The sequence below is a fragment of the Hoplias malabaricus genome, chromosome 7 (assembly GCF_029633855.1).
Source record: "Hoplias malabaricus isolate fHopMal1 chromosome 7, fHopMal1.hap1, whole genome shotgun sequence".
NCBI lineage: Eukaryota > Metazoa > Chordata > Actinopteri > Characiformes > Erythrinidae > Hoplias > Hoplias malabaricus.
The window spans coordinates 16,702,325-16,726,281 of record NC_089806.1 but is presented as its reverse complement, the minus strand read 5'-3'; the positions used below and the strand labels follow the sequence as shown (position 1 = coordinate 16,726,281).

Sequence of the window (23,957 nt, the reverse complement as noted above, 5' to 3'; positions counted from 1 at the left end):
GTAAAGTACTGTATTTGTGTTCAGTGGAGTTTTCAAGCTCCATTCAGTACCTGTGGCGTGAGCTTGAGTGGGGTTTGGTATCCAAAGCTCATCACCAAACATCAGGGCCTCACAAATGACTGCTGAATGCTATTGTACTCACACAGAAATGCTCCAACATCCAGTGTAAAGCCTTTTTAGACAGAGGTTCTCAGTGCAGCAAAGGAGGGCAAACCCTTTTGATTTTGGAAGAAAGGGTGGAAGACAATATTATACACAATCTTGTAGACATCTAGTTTACAGCGATTATATTTGTCTCAAGAAAATGTCCTAAAGACCAAAGGCAGAGAGAGCGAGAGAGGGAGAGCGAGAGAGAGAGAGAGAGAGAGAGAGAGAGAATGTTTAATATTCAGAGTCAAGTATAATATGAAATGTTAGCCCACAGGCATTGAGTGTATGCCATCTGAAGGAGCAGTGCTGCTCTCTAATGAGGAAATAACAGCTCCATTAAGCTTCATTTGCACTGCATTAGTGAATGGGTCCTGAGGGAAACAAATCCTCACACAAAGACCTATCATTCTATATGTTAGAAGATTATTCTCTTGTGTTCTGCATGCAGAATGCACTGGGCACTTGCTTACTGCCTTGTGTTAGTATGTGTGAGGTTAATAGTCTTTCGGTTCTTATATTAACAATCAGGTAATGCATCCAAATTATTTTTCAGTAATAATTGTTTATTGCAGATAAAACACATGGAGATTAGAATGTGCCGTTTTCACTTATGAATTCCGCAAAATGAAAAATCCGATCCGGATCTTATTCAGAGCCGTTTCATTGCAAAAGTAATTGGACTATGGTATTATTATATTATTATTCGACAGCAGTACATTTTCATTATGTGTGTGTGTTTGTTGGAGGGCGGGGGTTAAATGGGATGGAGGTTATGAAATATTTTTAACCCTATAAAAGGGTCGCAGTGTGACAAAGGTTAAGAACTACTGCTCTACTATATACAGTGTTATCTAGACTGCAGGCACTTTAGACTTGACCCACTTCCTTGGGTCTCTCAGATCAGTGCTGTGGTTACATTTATGTGAGAGCTCAAAGACAAAGTTAAACACAGTAAAACAAACAAACAAATGGCGAGGTATGAGTACTCATTAAATACAGTGAAAAACGAGCACAGAGAAGGAAACCCCTAATTAAAACGGCTCCTAACTCTTGGGCTCTCACACTGAACTGAGCTGTGGCTTGTTCACCTTTAAAGCAACTCTAAACAGGGCTGTTCAGACAGGGGGAGAGGGTACTACAGTATGTCACAAACCTTTATTAAGACCCATGGTAAACAAAACTGCTCACAATGGCATACACAGATCAGCCATAACATTAAAACCACACTCCTTTTTTTTCTTTTAAAACTCATTGTCCATTTTATTGTCAGCTCAACTGACCAAAAGTGCACAATGGAGTTTGAGGATTATATAATGTAATCCATGTGTTGCTCTTCATACTTCTTTGCCTCCTTTCACCCTGTTCTTTAATGGTCAAGGCCCCGTAGGACTATCACAGGGCAGTTTTGCCTTTGAATCCATCCACCACTGTGGAGTTCCACTGCATGCCCCTGTGTTTACTTTCTGTGCTCTGTTCTCATTGGCTGTTTCATTTCAGACTTGGGTTCGTGAAGAGTTTACACTACAGGATTACGTCCCAGGTCGAGTCAAAAAAAAGTCGAGTCAGAGCCCCTTGCACATTACACGGCTTTTCCCCTCCAACTGACACCTGCAACTGCACCAGAGGCTGCAGACTTGAGAGCACAGACTCAGCCCGACTGGAAATCATTGTCAGAGTCGTGTAGTGTACCCCCAGCTTAACACACCATGTCAGTGTCAATGCAGTGCTGATGATAGTCCACCACCCAAACTAAACCCACTGGTGAAAAGGACTAACAAAGTATGCAGAGCTACTCATGGACTACAGTCTGTCAGTCTGCAACAATATGATCAGTGGAGCTGATAAAATGGACAAAGAGATAAAAGAGCAAAGAAACAAGGATCAGCATATTCGTGAGGTCCTGCCGCTGTCAGTTTCCTTGCTTTCAGTGGTGTTTACAAAATCTACTCTGTTGCTAATATTCACTAAATAACCACTGTGCTCATTTATGGAGAAGGTACATCTAATTGATTATTATTTCACATCACCTTTGCTTACTTAACTGACAGCCCTAAATCAGACCATTCTTCAGTAAGGAATATACAACCAATATAAGGATAAACATTAAATTACTTCTGAAAGCATCTGAGAAAAAAAAATCTATACATGAACAGATCTGATAAATTATGAGATAATTAAGAGAAAATAAAATCCACATATTTCTCAATAATAGATATGTCACAGCATTAGGCAACAGATTTCTTTGTAAACAGAAGTCTATTCCTCTCAACTTCAGTAAGAGTGCTGCAGATCTTGAAGAGCTAGGACTCTAAATGCCAGGCACTCAGACACTCAGAAGATCTGAAGGAATTCTCTAAGGGCAGCAGTTTAGCGCTTGGACCTATAATGAAAGTAAATTATGTTGACACATTGGAGAAGGCTAGGTATGGATTAGAGTGAGATGTAACATTGGAGCCAAAGAGCGAGGCCTATAAATACACTGCTAATGAAAATATCTACAAAACATATAGGATTACTGCCACAAACCTGTTTTACTAACGTTATAACTTCCATAATGAACTTTATTTAATTTTAAACTTATTAAATAAACTCACCCTGTTTAGCTCAATCTACCAAGACTCTCTCTCTCTCTTCTCTCTCTCTCTCTCTCACACACACACACACACACACACACACATTCTCTAATATACACAGAGGAAAATAATAATGTAAGACTCTATATTGTGTAACACTGGCTGTACAAGCTCTGCCATTGAATTTAATTGGATTTATTTAGTGTGAGGTTAAATTAACACTTTCTGTGACTTTGACTCAGCGTAGAAAGAAGTGTTTCACAGAACAAGAGCAGGAAGTTGACTTAAAGATAATTAATCTGCTCTTTTCCCCACGTTAATTGAACGTTCCTCTAAACGTTAATGAGCAAATTGCTGGGACAATGGAGCTAATACCCGCTGTCCCTGATTTGTTCCCGACTGGGGGCCGTGGGGACAGCAGGAGAGATCACTGCCACCCTTCAGCCTCTCCCCACATCAATACTGCCAGTAATGAGGGTGGATAAGGACACAAATCCTCCCACAGAGACCACATCTAAAGTCTTCTCTCTTTATCCAGCATCAGACCCTCAGCACTATATATATAAGGCACATACGCCTAGGCGTTACCAAAGGAGAATTCATTTTAACCAGATTTTGCAAAAAAAATTTAGGAAAGTGAAGTGGTATTTTTGTTTTTATTCAATTCACATCAACGTGAGAATTAAATATATTAAATTAACCTGTTAATGCAGGCCTTGCTCACGATAGCCATATTTTAGTACACATTTGACACATTCTTGTGTCAGTATAATGCTGTTTGCTAACATGAAAATATTAATTACTTAAAATGACTTATTGATCATTTCAAGCGAATAAAATGAGCACTAGAATTTAATTAGATGAATAAATAAGTAGGGAAGATGGGGTGTGGAGGTGTGAAAATGTTAGGAGGTAGAAATTTTGCAAAACCATTACGTTAAAAACGATCATCTTCTTGACCAACATTTATCAGTCTAGTAATAATCCTGAATAAATACATATTAAATATTCTGGTCCAACATAAATACTTATAAAAATATCAGGATGAATACAAATATAATAAATATAACAAACTAAATTAAAGTCACTTCTACCGTTATTAAAGAACGTGTCCTTTCAAATACTGCCCTCTAGTGACGATCATGTGCAAGCTCTCATTAGAGTGATCGTCACTCGTGTGACGCAAATTATTGCGTCACACGAGTGTGTGAGAAAACTAGATAAACGAAGGCGATTTTTCTTTGAAGCTGCAAAATATTATAGGAGCATTTTTAATTCATTTAACTTAGTTTTATAGAGCAGTCTGAAGTGAAACTTACTGAGTCAGAGCTGTTGGTGATATTACAAGGAAAACGTGCAAATTTGAAATATTTTAAAAACCCAGTCAGTGAAGAAGTGTTTTAAGGCAAATAATATAGAACTATAAAATTATTGCAGTTTGACTGGCTACATAAAATGGCTACGTTTGTACAGTGGACATTCATAAATAAAAAAAAGTCCTGCCTTCTTTGTTTTCAAGACTGAACGGTAATTGTACGACCTGTAACTCAAGGAAATAGTGCATAAAAATGCCAAGAAACTCAGTGTGTGTGACTTTTGTTTTTGAGAAGACATGACTACAATATATTCTCTGTTCCGCCAACGAAACTTCACAGATTTTAGGACATGGTTTGTGAGCATGAGTAGAGACGAAACACGGGTATCCAACCGAACTTTACCAACGTCCTAGCCCAGAACTCTTTTCACACATGCATATACATTTATTTCCTTTGGGTTTGTGTGGTTTGGGACAACCCAATAAAGTCAACTTTATTCACTTTTTGTGAAAGGGGAAATATATATATATTATACAAAAATATACAAAATTATATCCAATATTCTACAACTCTCTATATTGAAATCAAACCTCAGAAAAACATCTTACCACCCTTGCTTATAATACACCTCAAACTTAATCTTTTCATGCTTGTTCTGTTTATTTTGAATGTGTTATATGTATTAATTATTGTAAGCGTCTTTGAGTTCCTGAAAAGCGATATATGTTATATATCTATCTCACACATCACTTGAGAACAAAGCAATGCTGCCTCCTAGCGGAAGAAAAGGCGAATAACTTTCTTTCAGCAAATACAGGTAACACGATCAATAAACTGCACAGTATATTTTTTAACATCTTTTATTCAGTTTTTGATTTGTGATTGTCAGTGCACCTTGGGTTTAAGCATAGTTGTGTATCTGTGTTGACTGTGTGGTCTGAGAGCTGGTTGCTTGAGTGTTGAGTTTATTCAGTGGAATGTGACAGTTGAAAGGTCACAAACTGTTAACAGGGGTCAAACACAAGGTGCATCATTTTTAAAATCATCATTCAAATAGAACACACCAATACTGACAACACTCAGATTTTCAATCACGTGTCTACTATCACCAATCCCACTCATAAGGTATGAACCTTCTTAAGAGGCCCCTTTCATCCAGTGTGGGACTATATCAGTAAAATAATCCACTGTGATTATACAAAATTCTCCAACTGAAGAACATGGACCCTTGTGAGAAGAGTTAAATTATGAAATATTGGTTACAGACTGGATAAGGATACTCTCCTTCGTGGGTAACAAGGCTTTCAAGCATGGCAAAATACTCTGGATAAGAGAAAACAACCGTAAAGCAGACACTGCACTGGACTTAAACTAATAAGCAATTTCTTACATCTTGAACACGCCCCAGATTTGTGTTCTCCTCTGAGGTAAAACCCTGTTGTGAGCAATGGGGGATATTAAATGATACCAGCATACACACACAAACACACATACAAGCGCAAACACATCTCTAGCCCTGCTAACAGTGCCCTGTGCATTGAGCGTAAAGAGACCCTGGGAAGAGTGTAAACTTTGACTTGTGTAAACCTGAGGTCACCCATTATCAGTCTGCAGGGGCCCAAAGAGTTAAAGTGCCCATAGCAGGTTAAGAATGGGGGCAGAACAGCATTTCTGAGACATTTGGAAGACATGAAATGATCAGTATCAGAGGAACAGCCTCCTACGTGGCCTCACCTCAGCATTAAACATGTTGGACTTGGGCTACATTTACATTACAAACCTAACTGCTTGCTTACAGTTTTTTTTTTGCTCAGTGATCATATGTTTTTAAAGGAGTTGTCTGGCCTAAAAATGTGTATCCATCTTTTAATATTCATCATCAGACGTGGGTTCTCCTCACGTTTAAAGATGTATGGATTGAATAGTTTAAAAGAAATACACCAGCATCCCTTGAAAGTGAATAAACCTCTACTTTATACTCCATGTATATACTCAGTGAATAATGTTACACGCATTATGAACGATAAATAAATGAACTAGCAGCACAAGCCTTCATAATAAAGACTAATTACTCAGAAGAGCTTGACAGATGATCATAGTGTGGCCAAAAATGTGGAAAGAGTTCAGATATCACGTCAGGAACCACATTTAAGTGGTTCAAGTCTTATTTGTCTTTACACTGCTGTGAAAATATCAGATGTTTGTTGCAGTAAAGCAACAAAGTGCATTCTTTTTATTTGAGGAGGTAATGTGAATGTAGCCCATGTCTACACTGGCAAAAGACTGAAATCATGCAACAAAGACTGTCTCAGACATAAAACTAATGAAAATATTAATGGGGTGGAAAGAATATAAGCAAAAACACGGTTTCTGTTTGAGCCGATTTTTAGTGGCCTGCAATGGCAGAATAACTCAGGAGCAAAAGTAAATGCACACTCTCATTGGCACGATGCATAAAATATCAACAACACCTCAGCCCCGGAGGGAGGAGAGAGAGAGAAAAAATTGAGGAGGAAATTTAGCAGTTGTAATTACAGTCAAACAAGCAGGAAATGTGAAATATCAGCGATGTTTCTGTTAATATAAAAATATGTTAAATTGAGGTTTCCTCTCTTGCGTGTGAGGTAAAGGAGAGCTTATCTGTCTTTACACCCTGCAATTAAAAAGCTTTCTCATGTGATCAGCTTACATAGAAATAAAAATTAGAGAAGCACAGTGCAAGGCCTGAATGTCTACGGGAGATTCACTGGGTGAGTGGTTTTTTTTTTCAGTTTAAGATAACCAAAACAATCAAATACTATCAAGGAGTGCAGTGAAGTTTAGATAAAAATATATAAGACTCATTTAAGATCAATGATAGCACCAGGGAGAGCAGAGATATTAGCCAAGCACTGGAATAGTACATTCATCATACTCATCATTATTTTCGTGTTTAGGGATTCCTATGCCATTTGCGTGACACAGTGAAACCTACTATCAGCTGCAAGCTCTCCAGGATTCAAATTATATTTGCACAATAAAATAATATTTATATATATTGTAAATATACTGCTATATGTGAAACACTTGTATATAAAAAAATTTGACCTTCGGCCAAAGTTTAGTAACACAATCATGTAGAAAAATATGACATCTTGACTTTTTCAAACAACTACGGTATATACTGCAGCTACAACTTCAATTCTCATTTAAATGCTAAAACAATCATAATACGAAGAGATATTAAAAAACAAACAAACAAACAAAGGAAATCACAAGGGCTACATTATACATGACTTGGCAAAGCCCTTCGACGCAAGGCCGAGTTCAGCCATGTTTAAACTTGAATCAGGTAGTACACGCTCGAGTCATTGCATCTCTCATTTGAGCTATAGCTTAATTCTAGTAATGCTTATTGCTTAAGATGAGTGTTGTATAGGGGTTGTGTCCTTTCTAGTGTGTAGTGAGATGAAATCACAGGTCATGTACTGAAAGCATTAAAAGTGGCCATAGATGGGTAAAAAGGAGGCTATAGAGGAGGGAGTTCAAAAATATGGACATTTCATTCCATAGACTGACTAGACGTTAGATAAAATTAAAATGTTGATGAACTCCCATTTCCTCTCTGTCCAAAAAAAATGCATCTCCATGTATATTTTTGTGTTTTTGAAATATATGAACACAGCAATTGTTCCTTACATGTGAACATTTAATGGTAAATGTAACGTTACAAAACCTGATTACACAGACTTCCATTTAAAATTAAGAATTAGTTGGCCATCCCCTGTAAAATGTATTGGAGATGCATTTTTTTTTTTGGGAGAGGACCAATATTATTCCTTTCAATTTGACTATATTGCTGCAGGCTAGCTTCTGATTTCATGTCTTCTAATAACTAAAAAAACAAAAATAAATAGAAAGTGCTCGCTTCCCTATTTTTCTATCCTAGAAAGCTGGAAAAGAAGGGAAATAGGGAAAACCTGACCAGGCTAAATCAGGACTGTAATCAAACAGAATACACATACTGAGAAGAGTGTGTGCATAATTTAAAGAAGTAATGGCTGATTTGCATGTAAATTACAGTATGTCTATCTAAAGTATGAACACAGTCCTAAGACTGTTCTTTACATCAACTGTGGTCACTTCACCCTTTGAAGATGAAGCAAGCAAAGCCAGGATTTCCCAATATTTGGTCAGTGCCAATTTAAAGAACGTAGTGTAAACCATTTCAAGATTTTTGACCAGGCTATTTAGGACTGTGTTCAAAGGTAGAATGCAGAAACTGATGTTTGTGCAAATCCTAAAACATCAATGGCAAGTTTATGTGTAATGCAAGAAGTTGGGTACTCCTGTCTATTTACATTCTGTTGACTTTCTAAATAGAAAAAAATAAATACATCCTTGACAGGAATTAACATTCTCTGCACATTTAAATGCAAAATTTAAATGTATTCGCTGAGTTTAACACATTGGAAGAAATAAAGAATTAAAAATCTAAAAATGTTTAAACATTTTTTTTAAGTATCAACAAATAAACAGTAATTATTTATTAAAATGTGAGAGATTTATCCTCTGTAGAGGATGTGTACTTGTAATACGTAATATGATCAGGAATGTCCAAACTTTTGCATAGGAACCTAAATTGCAGCATGTCCATCTACAGAATGAACACAGTCCTTAGACAAGCACTGGTCTCGACAGCACTCCTGTCCTGCTTTTTACCCTCCTGTGGCCACGTCATCAATCTATTGGCCCCTGGAAAATGAGGCGTGTGAAGCCCGGGCTTCCTGACAGTGGTGCAGAGCAGAAAGGGCACGCGGGACGGAAGGCGTGGGTCCCGTGGGGAAGTGGCGTCTCTGCCCAGTACCGGGCCGTCCTCTCTGAGCACACGTGGCCGCAGGGCACGAAGGTGTGTGTGGGAGCACCGGCATCCACATAGAAAGCTGGTTCACAGCCCAGCCACAGGGGCACATAAGGCCCCACGGTTCGGCAGAGGGGGCACTCTCTTCGTCCCCCTGTGCCCCCACCAGCCACTTCCTCTCTCTCCCGGCTGCGCTCTGGCCGCTGACCCCAGTCATGCCGGCCATGGACGTGGCCACAGGCAAGGTAAGCCCAAGGCTGCCTCTCCTCCAGGCTGTGGCTGCGTGGCAGACTGGGGAAGGCCAGAGTGCTCAGGCCCACAGGACACTGGGGCCTAGCTGCATTTAGCTCCAGACGCAGGGCATCCAGGTGCCGCAAAGTCGGTGCTTTGAGCAGGCCTTCAGCTGTGCGCCACAGCAAGGTGGCTCCACACAGGTCCACCAAAGAGCCATCCTGAAGGGCACTGCTCTCACCCTGAGCCTAGCAGAGACCAGGAAATATGATCAACAAATCTACCAAGAGCCAAATTACATTTTTATCACAAATCAGAATCTCTTTGAAATTCTCATCTTATCAAATGTTTAACACAACTCCATATTTTTTCTTTACTTTGTTTTTAGTTATAAATAAATTAATAATAATAATAATACAAATCCTCACCACCATCCTCATGACTTTATCTGAGATCATTACACAGCAACAACTACCCTGTCTCTTACAACCTGTTATTTTAATGCTCTTACAATTATGTCTGTGGTAATCACAGAAAAGAGAAGAGAAAAGATGAGCACAATAGCACAGAGCCTTCTTATTTGTTTTTGTACTGTACTAGGACCCAGATTCTAAGGTCTTAAACCATACTACTCTTGACCAGCTTGTGGCTTTCCTTGTACGTCATTCTCAAAAGAAAAACAGGATATCCTAAGGATGTGGTGGCATATAACAAGATATGAAGTTTCAGTGTCAGCCATTTTGCTATGTATCAGAACCGGCATGGGTGGCAAACATGTCAAAAATGAACTTTAGAGCAGTGGTTCTTAAACTGCAAACTGTTGGTAAGTAAAGCAGGAGGAAGCTGTATCCGGGAAGACAAATATCTACTTTATTAAGGAATGTATTAATAAATGTGTAAATAACAATGTAATGTAATATATATATCAACAGAATCCTAAAACAGTTTAACACTATAAGCTCCATGCCTTGACCTACTGATACAAGTGCGTAGAGCCGCTGAGCCACGTTGTTTTAACCTATAGCCGATTAAAACACATAACTGATATTAAACTGACCTCACATCTTGTTTTTAATTTTTTTTATAACACTTATTACACTTATTTTTCATACATTTTATATGTTATATGTCTAAAAATTCAGTTAAGGTGTAGTTATTTGTATACTCTCTATAAATTTTACTCTATTTTAGATTATGTTTGTTTAAGCATGCAAAGCTCATGTAAAAATGCAGATTTTGCCTTATGCCCCCCCCCCCCCCCATGCCCCTGGAACAGTGGAAGAAGGTGCTATTAACTGAGGTTAAGGGTTGAGTAGTTTTCAAACACCTTTAAATTACAGTTCACAAAACTGTTATGCATGTTCATTCTTTTTTTTTTTTTTTTTTTTAAAGAATATTGTCTAGGTTCACTGCCATTCCATTTTTTAGAAAACTCTTAATTTTTGTGATTCCACCATAAACAAACCTGACCTGTATCTATTTAAGACTACCGAGCCAGTATTCAAGGAATTATTGTAATGATTAATTTCTGAAATTTAGTGAAAACATTTACCAGTTGTCCACGTATGGGGCCAGATCTGGTCTCTCTCAGAGTGTAGACATCTCCACAGACAGAAATCTCCCTCCACATGCCCTGCTTGGAATCTTCTGGGAAACCCAAAGGATGCATCACTAGCACTCCATTGGTGGTGAGCCCATCCATGTGTCCATCTGGGTTTTTCCATTTGGTGGCCTTTTCCTGCAAGAATGAGACAAATCAGTCTAAGAATGACTATTATTATGCTGCAGCACTATTGTGTGTAGTAAAACTTTTCTATATTTTACCAAAAGATTCTAATATTTTAGCATGAATACCAACCCCAAGGAAAATGTTTTTAGAAGAGTCGAAGCCAGCTGCATAAATACGAGCAGTGTAGGGGGGATTCCGTTCACAGACTACCCTGCAGGCAAAGCGCGAAATGGTGCTGGGGGCAACTGAAGAGTCCTCACTTTCTTTGGATCCTCCAGGTGTATCAGTCACCACAAAGTCTATGGGGCTCTCCGTGGAACGGCCAATCTAAAGGCAAGGACAAGAAAAGTGAATTATTAACATGTTATTCAAATATAAAAAATAAATCTCTGAACATTCATTCATTATCTGTAACCACTTATCCAGTTCATGGTCGCGGAGGGTCCAGAGCCTACCTGGAATCATTGGGCGAAAGGCGGGAACACACCCTGGAGGGGGCGCCAGTCCTTCACAGAGCAACACACACAAACACATTCAAACCTACGGACACTTTTGAGTCGCCAATCCACCTACCAATGTGTGTTTTTGGACTGTGGGGGGAAACCGGAGCACCCGGAGGAAACCCACGCGGACACTGGGAGAACATAAATCACTGAACATCTCCATGTTATTTGGTCACTGATAATGTATGTACATCTGGATGCATTGATTAAAACTAGATACCAGAATTTCTTAATATGGTTTGAACTCATTATACATGAAGTATTGACAATGTTTTAAAACATGCAGCAGAACTGCAGTATAAAAACTGTACAGATGAAATGTAAAAAATAAAAGTGCACATCAGTCTATTTAGGTTATTTGACTTTTTAAATATATTTAGCACTTGGTATTCTGAATACATTTCATTAAACAGTAACTTAGACAAGAAATATTTAAATTAGTGAATTACATTTATTTAAATGCACCCACTGATGACAAAGATGCTCAATTGTTCTCAGGGAAAGAACTGTACTGTTGTGTTTGATCCTTGTGGTAGTTTAAACAAAGCATATCATGTGGAATTTCATGTAGACCCCAGAACTGTGATAACTGCTGGATAAAGAGTGTAATATGTAAGTAAGTAAATAAGTAAGAAAAATAAATTAGTAACAAATGTTATTTGGAAGGGCGGCACGGTGGCGCAGCAGGTAGTGTCGCAGTCACAGTGGGTTCGATTCCCGCTCCGGGTGACTGTCTGTGAGGAGTTGGTGTGTTTTCCCCGTGTCCGCGTGGGTTTCCTCCGGGTGCTCCGGTTTCCTCTCACAGTCCAAAAACACATGTTGCAGATGGATTGGCGACTCAAAAGTGTCCGTAGATGTGAGTGTGTGTGTGTGTGTCTGTGTCGCCCTGTGAAGGACTGGCGCCCCCTCCAGGGTGTATTCCTGCCTTGTGCCCAATGATTCCATGTAGGCTCTGGACCCACCGCGACCCTGAATTGGATAAGCGGTTACAGATAATGAATGAATGAATTATTGTTATTTGGAAGGAGTTAAATTGTGATTTACATTTTCTTAAAAATCTAAAAACTAACTAGACAACTGAGCAATGAATCTAGAATATACAGGTAATAAATAAATCAGTCAAAGCCTTAAAAAGCATTACTTCTGAAATGACATATGCTGTTTTACAGTTTTCAGCTTTTCACCTGGAACATATCTGTGTCATCGTCATGACAGTATTCCACAACCACAGTCTGATTCCTCGAGAGGGTGAAGGAGATACTGTGCTGACCCCTGCTGTTTACTGCCTGAAAGAAAGGTCAAAGCCATTCATTAAACAAAACCCAGATCTATATTATTATAATCCATTATGGCCAAAACTTCATATACATTCTTTTAAAAAGGCAGGAGATAATAGTGTATTAAACAGCCTTTAATTTATTCAAACTACTTCATATTGACTTGTCCATCCACTCCTGCTACATTAAGCTACCCACCTTGCTGTCTTGTGGGTTGTTGAGGATGTGCACTGTGCTTGGCTTGACGCCATTAGCCTTTGCTCTCTTGTACAGTGCAAAGCGACTCCTCTTTCGACCCTTATCTCCACCAGGGAGGGAGCCATTGTACCTGGAGATCAAAAAACAAAAATTTAGAGACGTTAATCCTACTAGGAAAATGTGGGTGCTTTAATATTGGATAAAGTGTGTGTTACAATTACACAAAGGCTACCATACATTTATATATATACAGAGACTATTCATTTATTACTAATACTGCTACTGTTATGTTAAAGTCATTTACTAACACATTTAGAAACAAACACTCCCAATATGCACAAAGCTATGAAATGGTATGCTTAATGCCACCAGACTATCTTCTGCTATTTTTAATATTCAAGTATTTTTCCATATTAAGATCATAAATGTGCTGTGACAAGGTATAATTTCAAGGAGGGCATTTGACAACTGAAATCCACTGATGTGGTCTCACACACACACACAGATACAAAGAGGCAGACAGAAACTGAAAAATGTTATCTTATCTTAAAAAAACAACAACAAAAAAAAAAACACCTTTGTTCCATTACACAACTTGGGTGGTGTTACCTGGCCACACACTGAATGCCACTTCACATGGTATTAGAAAGAAAACATGTCTGATCTCGTCTTAGGCTTAGTGGTTAGGCTGCATGCCTTTACAAAATAAACAGGGGAATTTTTGCCAGTCCTTGGATTATAAGACCACGGAAAAGTTTCAGTTAAGAGGTTTTGAGATATTTTGAGCAAATCAGATGCACGTGGCACCCTTAATAGATATACAGAGCTTCAGTGTCCCATGTGCTTCATTTCTCAAAGGGATCTGAATGCTTTGTACACATTAACTCAGTTTGGCATCCAGTCTCCACAGCCTGCAGTTTGCTGCTGCCACAGAAAGACTTTTGTTCTTCCTGCAGCTATCAGTGACAAACAACACAAGTGAGTCAAAGCATGGGAAAATGATGAGACATTTACCCAGTTACTGTTTTAAAGGCCCTAAAGGCAATAACAGATTTATCGTATAGACCAAAATAAATACAGTACAGTAACAGTTGATTGGATGTCAGTACACCATACTGTTAACTTAAAAAATGTTAAAAATAATGAATTCCTTTTTAAAAAAGGAACCTCAAAATCCTATCACTAAATAACCTCTTATAAACTAATAAAAAGACAGCATGCATAAATCAAGCATGTGGACAACAGGGTTCCTTTTAATGTGGCTCAACTGTGAATTTGTCTTTCGAAGTTGTTTAAGCACATTTTTTAAATATATAAATTTGCTGCATCTCCCACACAAGCTTCAGTGTGCCACTTGTGTGACCTATTTTTTATTTTTTTAAATATCTGCATGGTAAGCAGTGGTGCAAATGAATTCACTGTCCAGACTGTTCAATGTGCCAGTTCAGCAATGTACAGTCAGACAGCATAGACAGAAGAGCAGCACAGCAGAACTAGCATATGGACGAGTGCATACACACAGAAACATATACAGAGGGTCCTCGACTTACGATGTCGATCGTAAACCAATTTTCGGTGCAAGTTGGAACATACGTACATACTGTACGTAAATAACATACTGTAAGCACTTATCCTATCCTAACACATATCCTAACACAGTAATTATCAAAAAACACCTCTGTCCGAGCCGCGCAACCGTGTATTCTTTCGCCGCGCACACCAAACACGAAGTTCGCGTTACGACATTTGCGACACGAAACCACTTAAATCGAAACAAGGCTTTATACAGTAAATGGGAGATGTGTCATAACCGTGAAACATCTTAACTCGGGACTGACGTAACCCGAGGACCTCCTGTGTGTGTGTCTATATATATATATATATATATATATATATATATATATATATATATATATATATATATATATATATATATATATATATATCAGAATTACATATGAAGACACATATAGCTGTTTTAATAGTTTGTTTCTATAGGGAAAAAACACACACACATTTTCTCTCCAACTGCCCATATTTAATACCAGATTAAACCTTCCTTGATCAATTTTATCATGACCATTTCCCTAATGCCATCACGTTTCATACGATCAGATTATTAGCACAAGTGTAGTTTACTACAGGAGCCTTTACTGTCACCAGCACACCTCAAACATAAAGCAATAGTTTCCAAATAATAAAGACAACTGTTTTGAAGTCATAGCAGTAAACGTCTGTAATATTACTTACTATTTTAAACTACAACATGCAATTTGCCCGGATTCAGTTTGGTATTTACTTGATCTTGGTATTTACCAAGGCCTGTACAATGATAGAGCAATTATTTACAAATTCTAAACACTATGCTCAATATTCTGCTGAAAATTTGTTGCACAGCAAAGACTGAATTCCAAGCAAAATGAGTTCATTCAGATAATATACAACCTCTACCCTGTCCCCTCATCCTCTTATGTTGCTAGTAGCCACTTTATTATTATTATTATAGTAGACACTTCTCATGCATGTTCGACTACAGTCGAAGTTAGCAAACCCCTGTTAAAAGGGAATTGAGAGGCAGCTTTAAAATGACCCACATCAGTGTTTTTCACAATGGGGATTTAATGTTTCTAACAGAAAACCTCTTCTAGCAAAGAACCCTTTCATTTAATTTTGCTCTACTTCTGATTCTGGTACTGTTTAGCTCCCTTGAACCATTTTTCTGTATATCAACACAGACAAGTTTACATGAATCACTGCAGAAGACAGTCTTATTTCTTATTAGAGAAACAACCTTGAAAATACAAGTTGGCCGCACGAAATAGTTATAAAAACCATGTTTCACTGCTGTGCTGAAGTCAAATACGCACTGGTTCTGAAACTTTCTTAAAATAACTTAACAGATTTCACCAATGCAACAATCTATGACCTATGTTTCTAATTATAGTTACCACAATATTGCACCTCTGTGTCCACAAAACAAATTACAGCATGTCTGCGCACTACCACAATTAAACTGCTGAAGTTTTATTGTAAAGTAAGGAACACAATCTGCTGACATATTAACTGTCTGTTTGGACTTGTTCTAACTCCATGTCTAAATCTAGGACTGTGGTAAAAATACAACTGTTTAAAACAGGCATGCACCCTGCTGAAATCCAGCCCACTCACTCAATACACAGCATCATCCAATTAGTCATTAGATTCGATTTTTGTGCCACAGTATTGCTTGGACATTTTCCGGCACACAACTGGATTCAGGCTATGGCTTAAATTAAACTCACTTCAATATCAGGACGTTTGTGAACCTATGCATTGTCTAGGAATATTTTTTTTGTTTGTTTATTTTAAAGATTACAGCATGTCCCAAAAGTACATTAAGAAAGAGGGGCTTCCTGAAATGTCACCATACTCCCAGTAGGCCTTAAAATATTTATTAAGACCTTTAATTTATTGAGATCTCTTCACTGAGAATAAATATGCAAGTGTTCATTAATCAATTAAAAATAAGTGTTCTTGGTCAATACGTTTATCAATTAGTTTGCAGTTTAAAAAAAGATGCACACCAGTGCTAGCTTGGCACTAATAAATAATTACCTTATCTTACTAAGAAAATACAAATTCCCACAACTTGCGACAATTAACATTATTAAAGCAAATGGTACTCAGGCTACTTAAGAAGTGAAGATTTATTCATAGTTTCATTCATTCAAACAATCTCGTATATGGCTGACATGTTTATTAAAGGACTGACATGAGGAAGTTTGTTTATTTCTTTTTAAAAATATAATAAAATTAGATAATGTTGAAAGACTGCTGAGACATGATCTATTGAAACTGATATTCTAGGCAACATAATACTGAGTTTCAATAGCTTAATTACAACACTAATTACAAAGTGTATGACCAGATTAAGAGAAATATGGGTTTCAAAGAGCCTGAATTTAAATATAAGGCTACAGAAGCTAATGGGAAGTAATAAGGCAAATTTCAATTTATTTTCACTCCAAATGGAGGGGCATTCATTTTGAGCTTGCCAGCTCTAGGAAGTTATGGTTTCCTGTTGACTAAGAGTGATATTCATTTACTTAGGCAACAGAAAATGATGCCTGAAACTGGTAATAAAACATCAAGTCAAACCCTTAACATGGATTTAACATTTTATCACATTGAATTCTAAATACATCACATCCACCTACTGTCATATCAGTATGATATCCTACAAGACAATAAGCAACACATTTCAAGTACAAAGAAAAGATCTGGAATAAAAAATGAAGTGTGTGTCCTAAAGTCTTAAGCAGCAGTGAAAATGTATAAGCAACAAATTCTTCTATGTTTAACTGTCAATTTTCTACATAGACAGACTCTTCAAAACATCTGTATCTAAAACAGGCCTAGCCAAAGGTCCAATAACTGGTACTGCAACCAGAGGCTAAAAAGGTGGGGCTACAGGCCTATTAACACAACTGCCTTACACAAAAGTACACTTTAACAAGTAATGAATCATTGCAGGTTGATCTCGTTCTGGGAGATTAACGTCTTTTTCCAACATGCTGCCATAAATTGACACTTTTCTGTCATGGTGCCAACTCATGTACACTTTACTTTGCAGTAGACATCTCATGTGTGTCACACAGAGTAAGAACACAAATTTAAATGTTATTAACAGTAAAGTAAGAGGCATGAACTAATCTTAGAAGAGAATTTTAACAGAGAAATGTGTCCAGAACAATATCCCAGATTTTATCATTGTGCCGCTTGAAGAGTTAGGAGTGACCAATATCACAATATTTGTGCTGCAGTGATGGTTTGCAATAATGTGTACATTGTGCATTATAGTTATTGCATTTTTATAGAAAAGGAACAAAACTTTGTTACATGTTCTGAAATGTTTGAGATTTGTTCAGTATGAGGTACAAAACAGCCCATATGATATTATGCTGAGTAATTTTTAAATAATTTGAGGAAGAAACTTATTTTATCTAGGCTGCTTGATATCTACATCTGTAACTGTTGATTAGTCTTAACTGAAACTTCCAAATTGACAATCTGAATCTATATGGAAAGAGATGGAGGATAACAATTAATATTGTTTACTTTGAAAGGCTTAGCTGGAGAGTGTTAAAAATAACCCCAACGCGTGGAGGCTGAGGTTTAACCCAACTCATACTGTGATTTGTTAACAGGTTTCATGATGGTGACATAGCACAACAAGAAAGAGGAAGATTAAAATAATTTAGTGACTTGTACACGTAAAACTTATGATTTTAAGGTGCACTTCTCAATTTCACCGTCATGCCAGTGCGACTGTATTTCCAACACACATTCACCAGAAGGATGCACATCCTGAATCCTGAACAAAGCAAGGTTTAAATGTGTGATACATACCAGTGACCACGTAGGCAAACCACAACAAAAATAGGCACTCCGGTCTGGAGTGCTGTTTTCCAAACACGTCTTCTCAAGCGGAGAATTATTATTATTACTTTTTTGTTTGTTTGTTTGTTTAGCAATTGCAGCAGCACAACTATTTTTAATCAATTCCTTCATATTTTACAGTTTAATAGAACTAGTTAGAAAACTAAATTAAATTGTCTAATGCACCTTTAAGAAGTTGCTTCTATAGTAAATAAATGCCATTAAAATCTGTATCTAGATGGATCTATATGAACAGAAAAACATGACTAACCATATTCTAACGACTCAAATCTGTTTCACTACATTCATGTTCCACTTTACCCAGCGTTAGTTTGTGCTCTACTTTACAAAAATATGATGGCAGCATGATATTTATCAGTCCAATGTGATATCCCAGTTGTTTCCATTGATGTTCTGATATCAATTTCGATTTGTTTATTTGTACATGTGCCTCAGAAAATATTAAAATGTATATCGTTATTCGAAAAACTAGCACTGGGTTATTACTGACCCCAGAAGATCACCTAGCCCTAGGTGTAATGGCTATGCTCTAGCTGCATGTAGAATGACCTCAGTTTACGTTATTTACTTTGAAGTTGGTAATATTTAAATAGACAACTACAGACAGAAACTGACCAATGAGTCAATAGTGTTAACATTAATCGTATTACTTAACACACCCTTTAATATATGAGCTGCAGGCTATCATACACCATATACAACTAAGCATATCAAACAGCAGTGGCTCAAGCTAACGTTAACGTTACTTCTGAACACGCTGCTAGCTAACGTTAATGTTAAAGCTCCGTGTACTAACGGTTAAACCATTCCTTGAACGAAGAAACCGTGGATATCAGACACTATCTTAGCTTTCACTTCTAGTCTTTAGAGTGGGTTAATGTGAGAGGGTGGCCATGTGGACTAAACTGAGCTCTTACTTACCCGAGTATCACCAGTTCCCCGTATTTCACCGGATCTTTAGAGCGGGCATGTTCGTCCTGGTTCGGCGACAACATGGGACTCAAGAGTGTCGCTTTCCTCCGCTTTCCTCTACAACAAACGACCAAATAAACCGTCTAGAGCCACGAATAAGTAACTTGAAATGCCAGGTGTCGTTGGCTGGGTGTCTATTTCAAGCGGAGTAGAGGATTCAGGTGTGGTAGGCGGATTTATTTAGGTTCATCTCCCTTTATGAATTTGTGCGGGAAACGTGGAGCAATACCCGAACCAAGTCAGTCTCAGCGGCGGAGGGAAAAAAAAACGGCTCAGAAAAGAGTGGACCGAACCATTATCACTGTAGGGGTGAAAGAGTCACGAGTGAGACATATAAAAGAACGTATACTCTTTTTAAAGCTAGATTTAGGTATTATTTCTCATTAAAGTAATAATTATAAGGCACATACACACTGTGATGAGGAACAAACGTTCTTATATGTATTCATTAATTATTTTAAAGCTGTGTCTCTCCCTTTCCAGTGGACTGAATGCTGAGGCCTGAGTGCGAAACTTGCCTTTAACCATTACGTCAGTCTCTAATAGTAAGCTTCAGCTATGGAGTAGGTGATAAATCCGGCCGCCTTACAGCTGAATAAACCTCACTCCCTCCCAAAGGAAGTCTACGTTGAGTTGCTTTTCATTAGTAACAAGTTCAAGAAACTTAAAAACCTCTGTTTTCAGAATTAGCTGCGTTTGGTAAGTTGAAAAAATACACGAGGAAGGTCCATTCATAGAATTGTAAAATTTCCGAGTAAATACTGCATTAGATGAACTCATACGCTTTCAGAAAAACGGAGATCAGCAGTCAGTCTTAAGGCATAGGGGAATGATTTATGTTAAGTACACGTCTCAGAAGGATAGAACTGATTCAGTTACTTTAATAGTCTGATCTCATCTCGTGTCAGGTAGAAAGATGCTGCATTTGCACATGAAAAGGAGAGTCTTGTCCACTGGGAGGCGCAGCAACTCATCAACACATAAAGCTCTCAATGTCCACGTTGGACACGTTGACATTCACTGTGTGCCACACACTGGGTTTGCTTTGTGCTCCACAAAATAAATAAGTTTCCCAAAAGCAGGCTTTTTATTGTTCTAGAGGAATTCAGTAATAAGGCCTGCATTAGTGACAGTTTAATACCGGAAGACACCGAATGTCTTTTTAAGTTTTTTTTTTAATTCGACAAAAGTGTGTGTGTGTGTGTGTATGTGGTATGTGGATGGGTGGGGTGTCATATTTTATATCATTTCAACTACTGTTGTACTGCTATTTTCTGCAAGGACCATGTTAGTGTAACATTATTCATCTTCAAGTGACCCAACTTTTAATCAGTTAAATTATAAGCACAATTTTTCACTAGCAAAAGCCTCCTCGGAGAACAGACAAGTAAATCATTATAATTATTGCCTGTTGATCAAGGGCATTTAAGACTGATACACTGTTACTACAACATCCTGAACATCATGAAATCAGAAATGGCTGATTATGCGAATGGAAAAGGTGGTCTTTGAACAAACAGTCAAAGCTGTATTTAAACATACTTACATTGAGTCAACAGCCCTGATAATCTCTGTGGAGAACAAGGTCTGGTTAAAGCCAGGAAAGAGAGAATGCTGACGTCATGGACAGTTTTGTGCTTCCTTCTTTTCAGAGTTCATAACCCCTGACATGCAAACATTGTCTTTGTAACCTTTGTAGGTCTATCTCAGTGATTTTAAAGAATGTACAAGAAAATAAAGAACAAACCCTGCAAACCATATCTGTACAGATGCATCTCTCTGTACAGTGTGAACATATAAAATCACACAGTACGAATAGCTGTTGTATTAGACACCATTGTACATGACAGGGATTTCTGGTGCTGTGGAATTCACTGCATTCACCAACAGCACTAATTACATCCCTGTGTTTTTCAGACACAGATTATAAACTTCATAGATCTTCCACTTCAGATCATCCCAAAGGTATCAGAAGGTGCTCCTCACTTGTCCATTGCTTTATACCCTTCCAACTGATGCTCAACATGGGGCCTGATGACCTTAGGCTCATGTACAGCATTACAAGCAGATACCCATTATATTGGCTACAGCTATGTTTTTCTGTAGACATACAGAAAGTCATAGATTCAGCTGAAATCTTGAAGATATGACTGAATAATTCTTGATATTTTGTGAGTTTTGAACAGCTATTGTTGACGTTATAGTAACAGCTGGCCTGAGGACACTGAATTAAATATGACAGAGACTGAATGGGTAATGAAGTTCTAAAACATTTATTAGACAGTAGTGCAGGCTCAGGACTGGACATCTGAAGTGGACATCACCTGGTCACATTTGTTTATTCACGTCTACGTTTTGCAAGGTGGTTTAGACTAACGTGTGCAACATCATGTTTGTTTAAGTTAGCAATGTTAATGTGGCCAACACAATAGCAAAACCATTGGATACAACAGTTTTTATTTTTCCAGGTTTGGACTTGATGCTTAACTTAATGGACACAACTTAATTAATTAATGAGCAGAGTGTAATTTTTTTTTCAAAATCAAGTTATTTTGTAATAACCTGTAGTATGAGATGTATATTGTAAAATCACTGCATATGTATATACCTGACATTTTAAAATATGGTGGAAAAGTGTCTATTATATAATTATAAAAGCATGATAAAAAGCATTGAAATGAAAAGTCATTCACATTTCCTGATAAATAGAAAAGTGCTGGAGGAATTTCCTATTTCCCACGCTAGCTCCTACTGTGGATTTCATTGCGCTTCACATTCCACAGCCCAACACTCAAATAAATCAACCATTTTAATTTCAAAGTGCTTCAGTAATAATTTATCATATAGCAATCTTTTCAAAAACACTCAAATAAAGATTTATTATTGTATCTCATAAATTAAAGGTGCCCTATATGATTTTATTTCGTTTTCTAAATAGTAAAAATAAACTGTAACATATTAAGTACATTAGAATATATTTGTTTTAGCAATGACATCAGCACAAATAGATTGTTTGCCTTTGACAGCATATTTGAAAATGTGATACTTTGACAGAGCAGCTCTTCATGCTGTTGAGGTTTGCCTGTGTGTCTGCAGGTGGTCGTGTTGTCTAATGCTGTAGTACACTGGTCGGAATTCAGGATGTGTGTCCTCTCACAACTCTGTAGGTGAACTACAAAAACAGGTGTTGGTAAGAATCGACTAGTGCTATTTTAATTATACCACAAACTTCCACTCAGTCACATTGAGTCAGCATACGTATAGTATTTGTTACCTCAACCACAGTGACAGCAAAAATTACTATCACAGTAACAAGGATGCGTCTAATGCAGAGAAGCAATTTCCCTAAGGGATCTTGTTCTTCTACTTCTATAGAGGTGCCACTGTACTGTCCAAAGGGAGGTTTTCCAGTTTACCCCACTCTCACCCCCTTCTGATGATGTATCTTGAGGTGGGTGGAAGCTTTGAAAATCTACAGCTGTGTGGATAAACTAGTTTGATTTTTTTTCCTTCCAAAAGTAACTGGTGATTGCGTAAGGCATGAGCTGTATAATTAACAATGTAAGTAACATGCACAGAATGGGTTACTTATATGACAGGAATTTGATGAGGAGCACGAGCTAAAAGCTAAAGTTTCCTAATTTACCAGACTTCTGTCTATTAGCCTATAGCTTAGTTAAATTAGCAGTGGTTTTAATTTACATTGTTTATGTTGTATTCCCAGTGGGTTATGATGTATTTGCATAAGACTACTGTGTATTGTATTAAAACTTTATTGATGAATGAAACCATAAATATTACACAGCATTGTCAAACTAACGAATATGAGAGATGTAAATTGCACTAAGAATATTGCAAAACATGTCGAGTAATAAACTGAGCTCTAGCTTTAGGCCAAGCTGCAGCAGAATTTTCATATTTTCCATATGTAAAAAAAATGAGTTCCTGCCTCACTTTTGAGTCCCAATACATTAATATGTGATTTACAAAGGCAAAAAAAAAGTTTTTTCATGAAAACTGCCATGAAGTCAACAGAAGTGGTCTTTTCATGTCCAGATGTTGTCTGTTGTGCTAAACTGTCTGAGAACACACGAGTCCATCCTGAGAAAACAAATCCCATTGTGTCACACGGGGTGTAATCTGAAACCCCAGTCTTCAGTAATCAGTCTTGTTTGTAGGACGACTGCAGCTGAGGGCAAACTGAAGCCTTCTCAGCTCAGCTGCCAGCAAACAATGTAGTTGCGAGACTTTGCCAAGAGCCACTCCATGCACCTGTTAACAAGCTCAAATCCGTTGTTTTTCACCAGTGGCCCATCTTCCAAATGCATTTTAAACACTCCAGGACATACTGTTGCAATGATCTTGGATTATTTCTCAGAATACTGTGAGACAAGTAACAAGAATTGTGGTTTTTCAGTGAATATATTCCTAGCATAAGGAATAATTTCTTAACATTCAAATAAAAAAGTAGCTTTACATTTGTAGCATACATATAAAAAAAAGCAGTTGGACAGCTGAGATATAGAAAGTTATGCCATTACACAGAACTTGTAATGACCCAGATGGGAAGGCTCAAAGAAACCTAATGTTTTTTACTGTTAAGAAATAGCATTTTCATATCTGGTTGAAATGCAGATAATTAGATTCCATTGTGCATTCATATGCTTATAAAGAGGGCCAACTCACTCACGAACACATTTTGTGGCAGATCATACTGAGGCCTTCAGGC

General features: G+C 37.6%; 1 protein-coding gene across 1 annotated transcript; it reads right to left on the bottom strand.

Moving 5' to 3' along the window:
* Positions 1-4,902: 4,902 nt before the first annotated feature.
* LOC136702207 (E3 ubiquitin-protein ligase pellino homolog 2) lies at positions 4,903-19,463 on the bottom strand. The gene is made up of 6 exons (XM_066677161.1): positions 19,178-19,463; positions 12,818-12,947; positions 12,527-12,628; positions 10,969-11,166; positions 10,663-10,848; positions 4,903-9,358 (listed from the first exon to the last, which is right to left on the bottom strand). Exons 1-6 carry the CDS (start codon positions 19,249-19,251, stop codon positions 8,759-8,761), a joined length of 1,290 nt encoding a protein of 429 aa, XP_066533258.1. The 5' UTR covers positions 19,252-19,463; the 3' UTR covers positions 4,903-8,758.
* Positions 19,464-23,957: the final 4,494 nt, after the last annotated feature.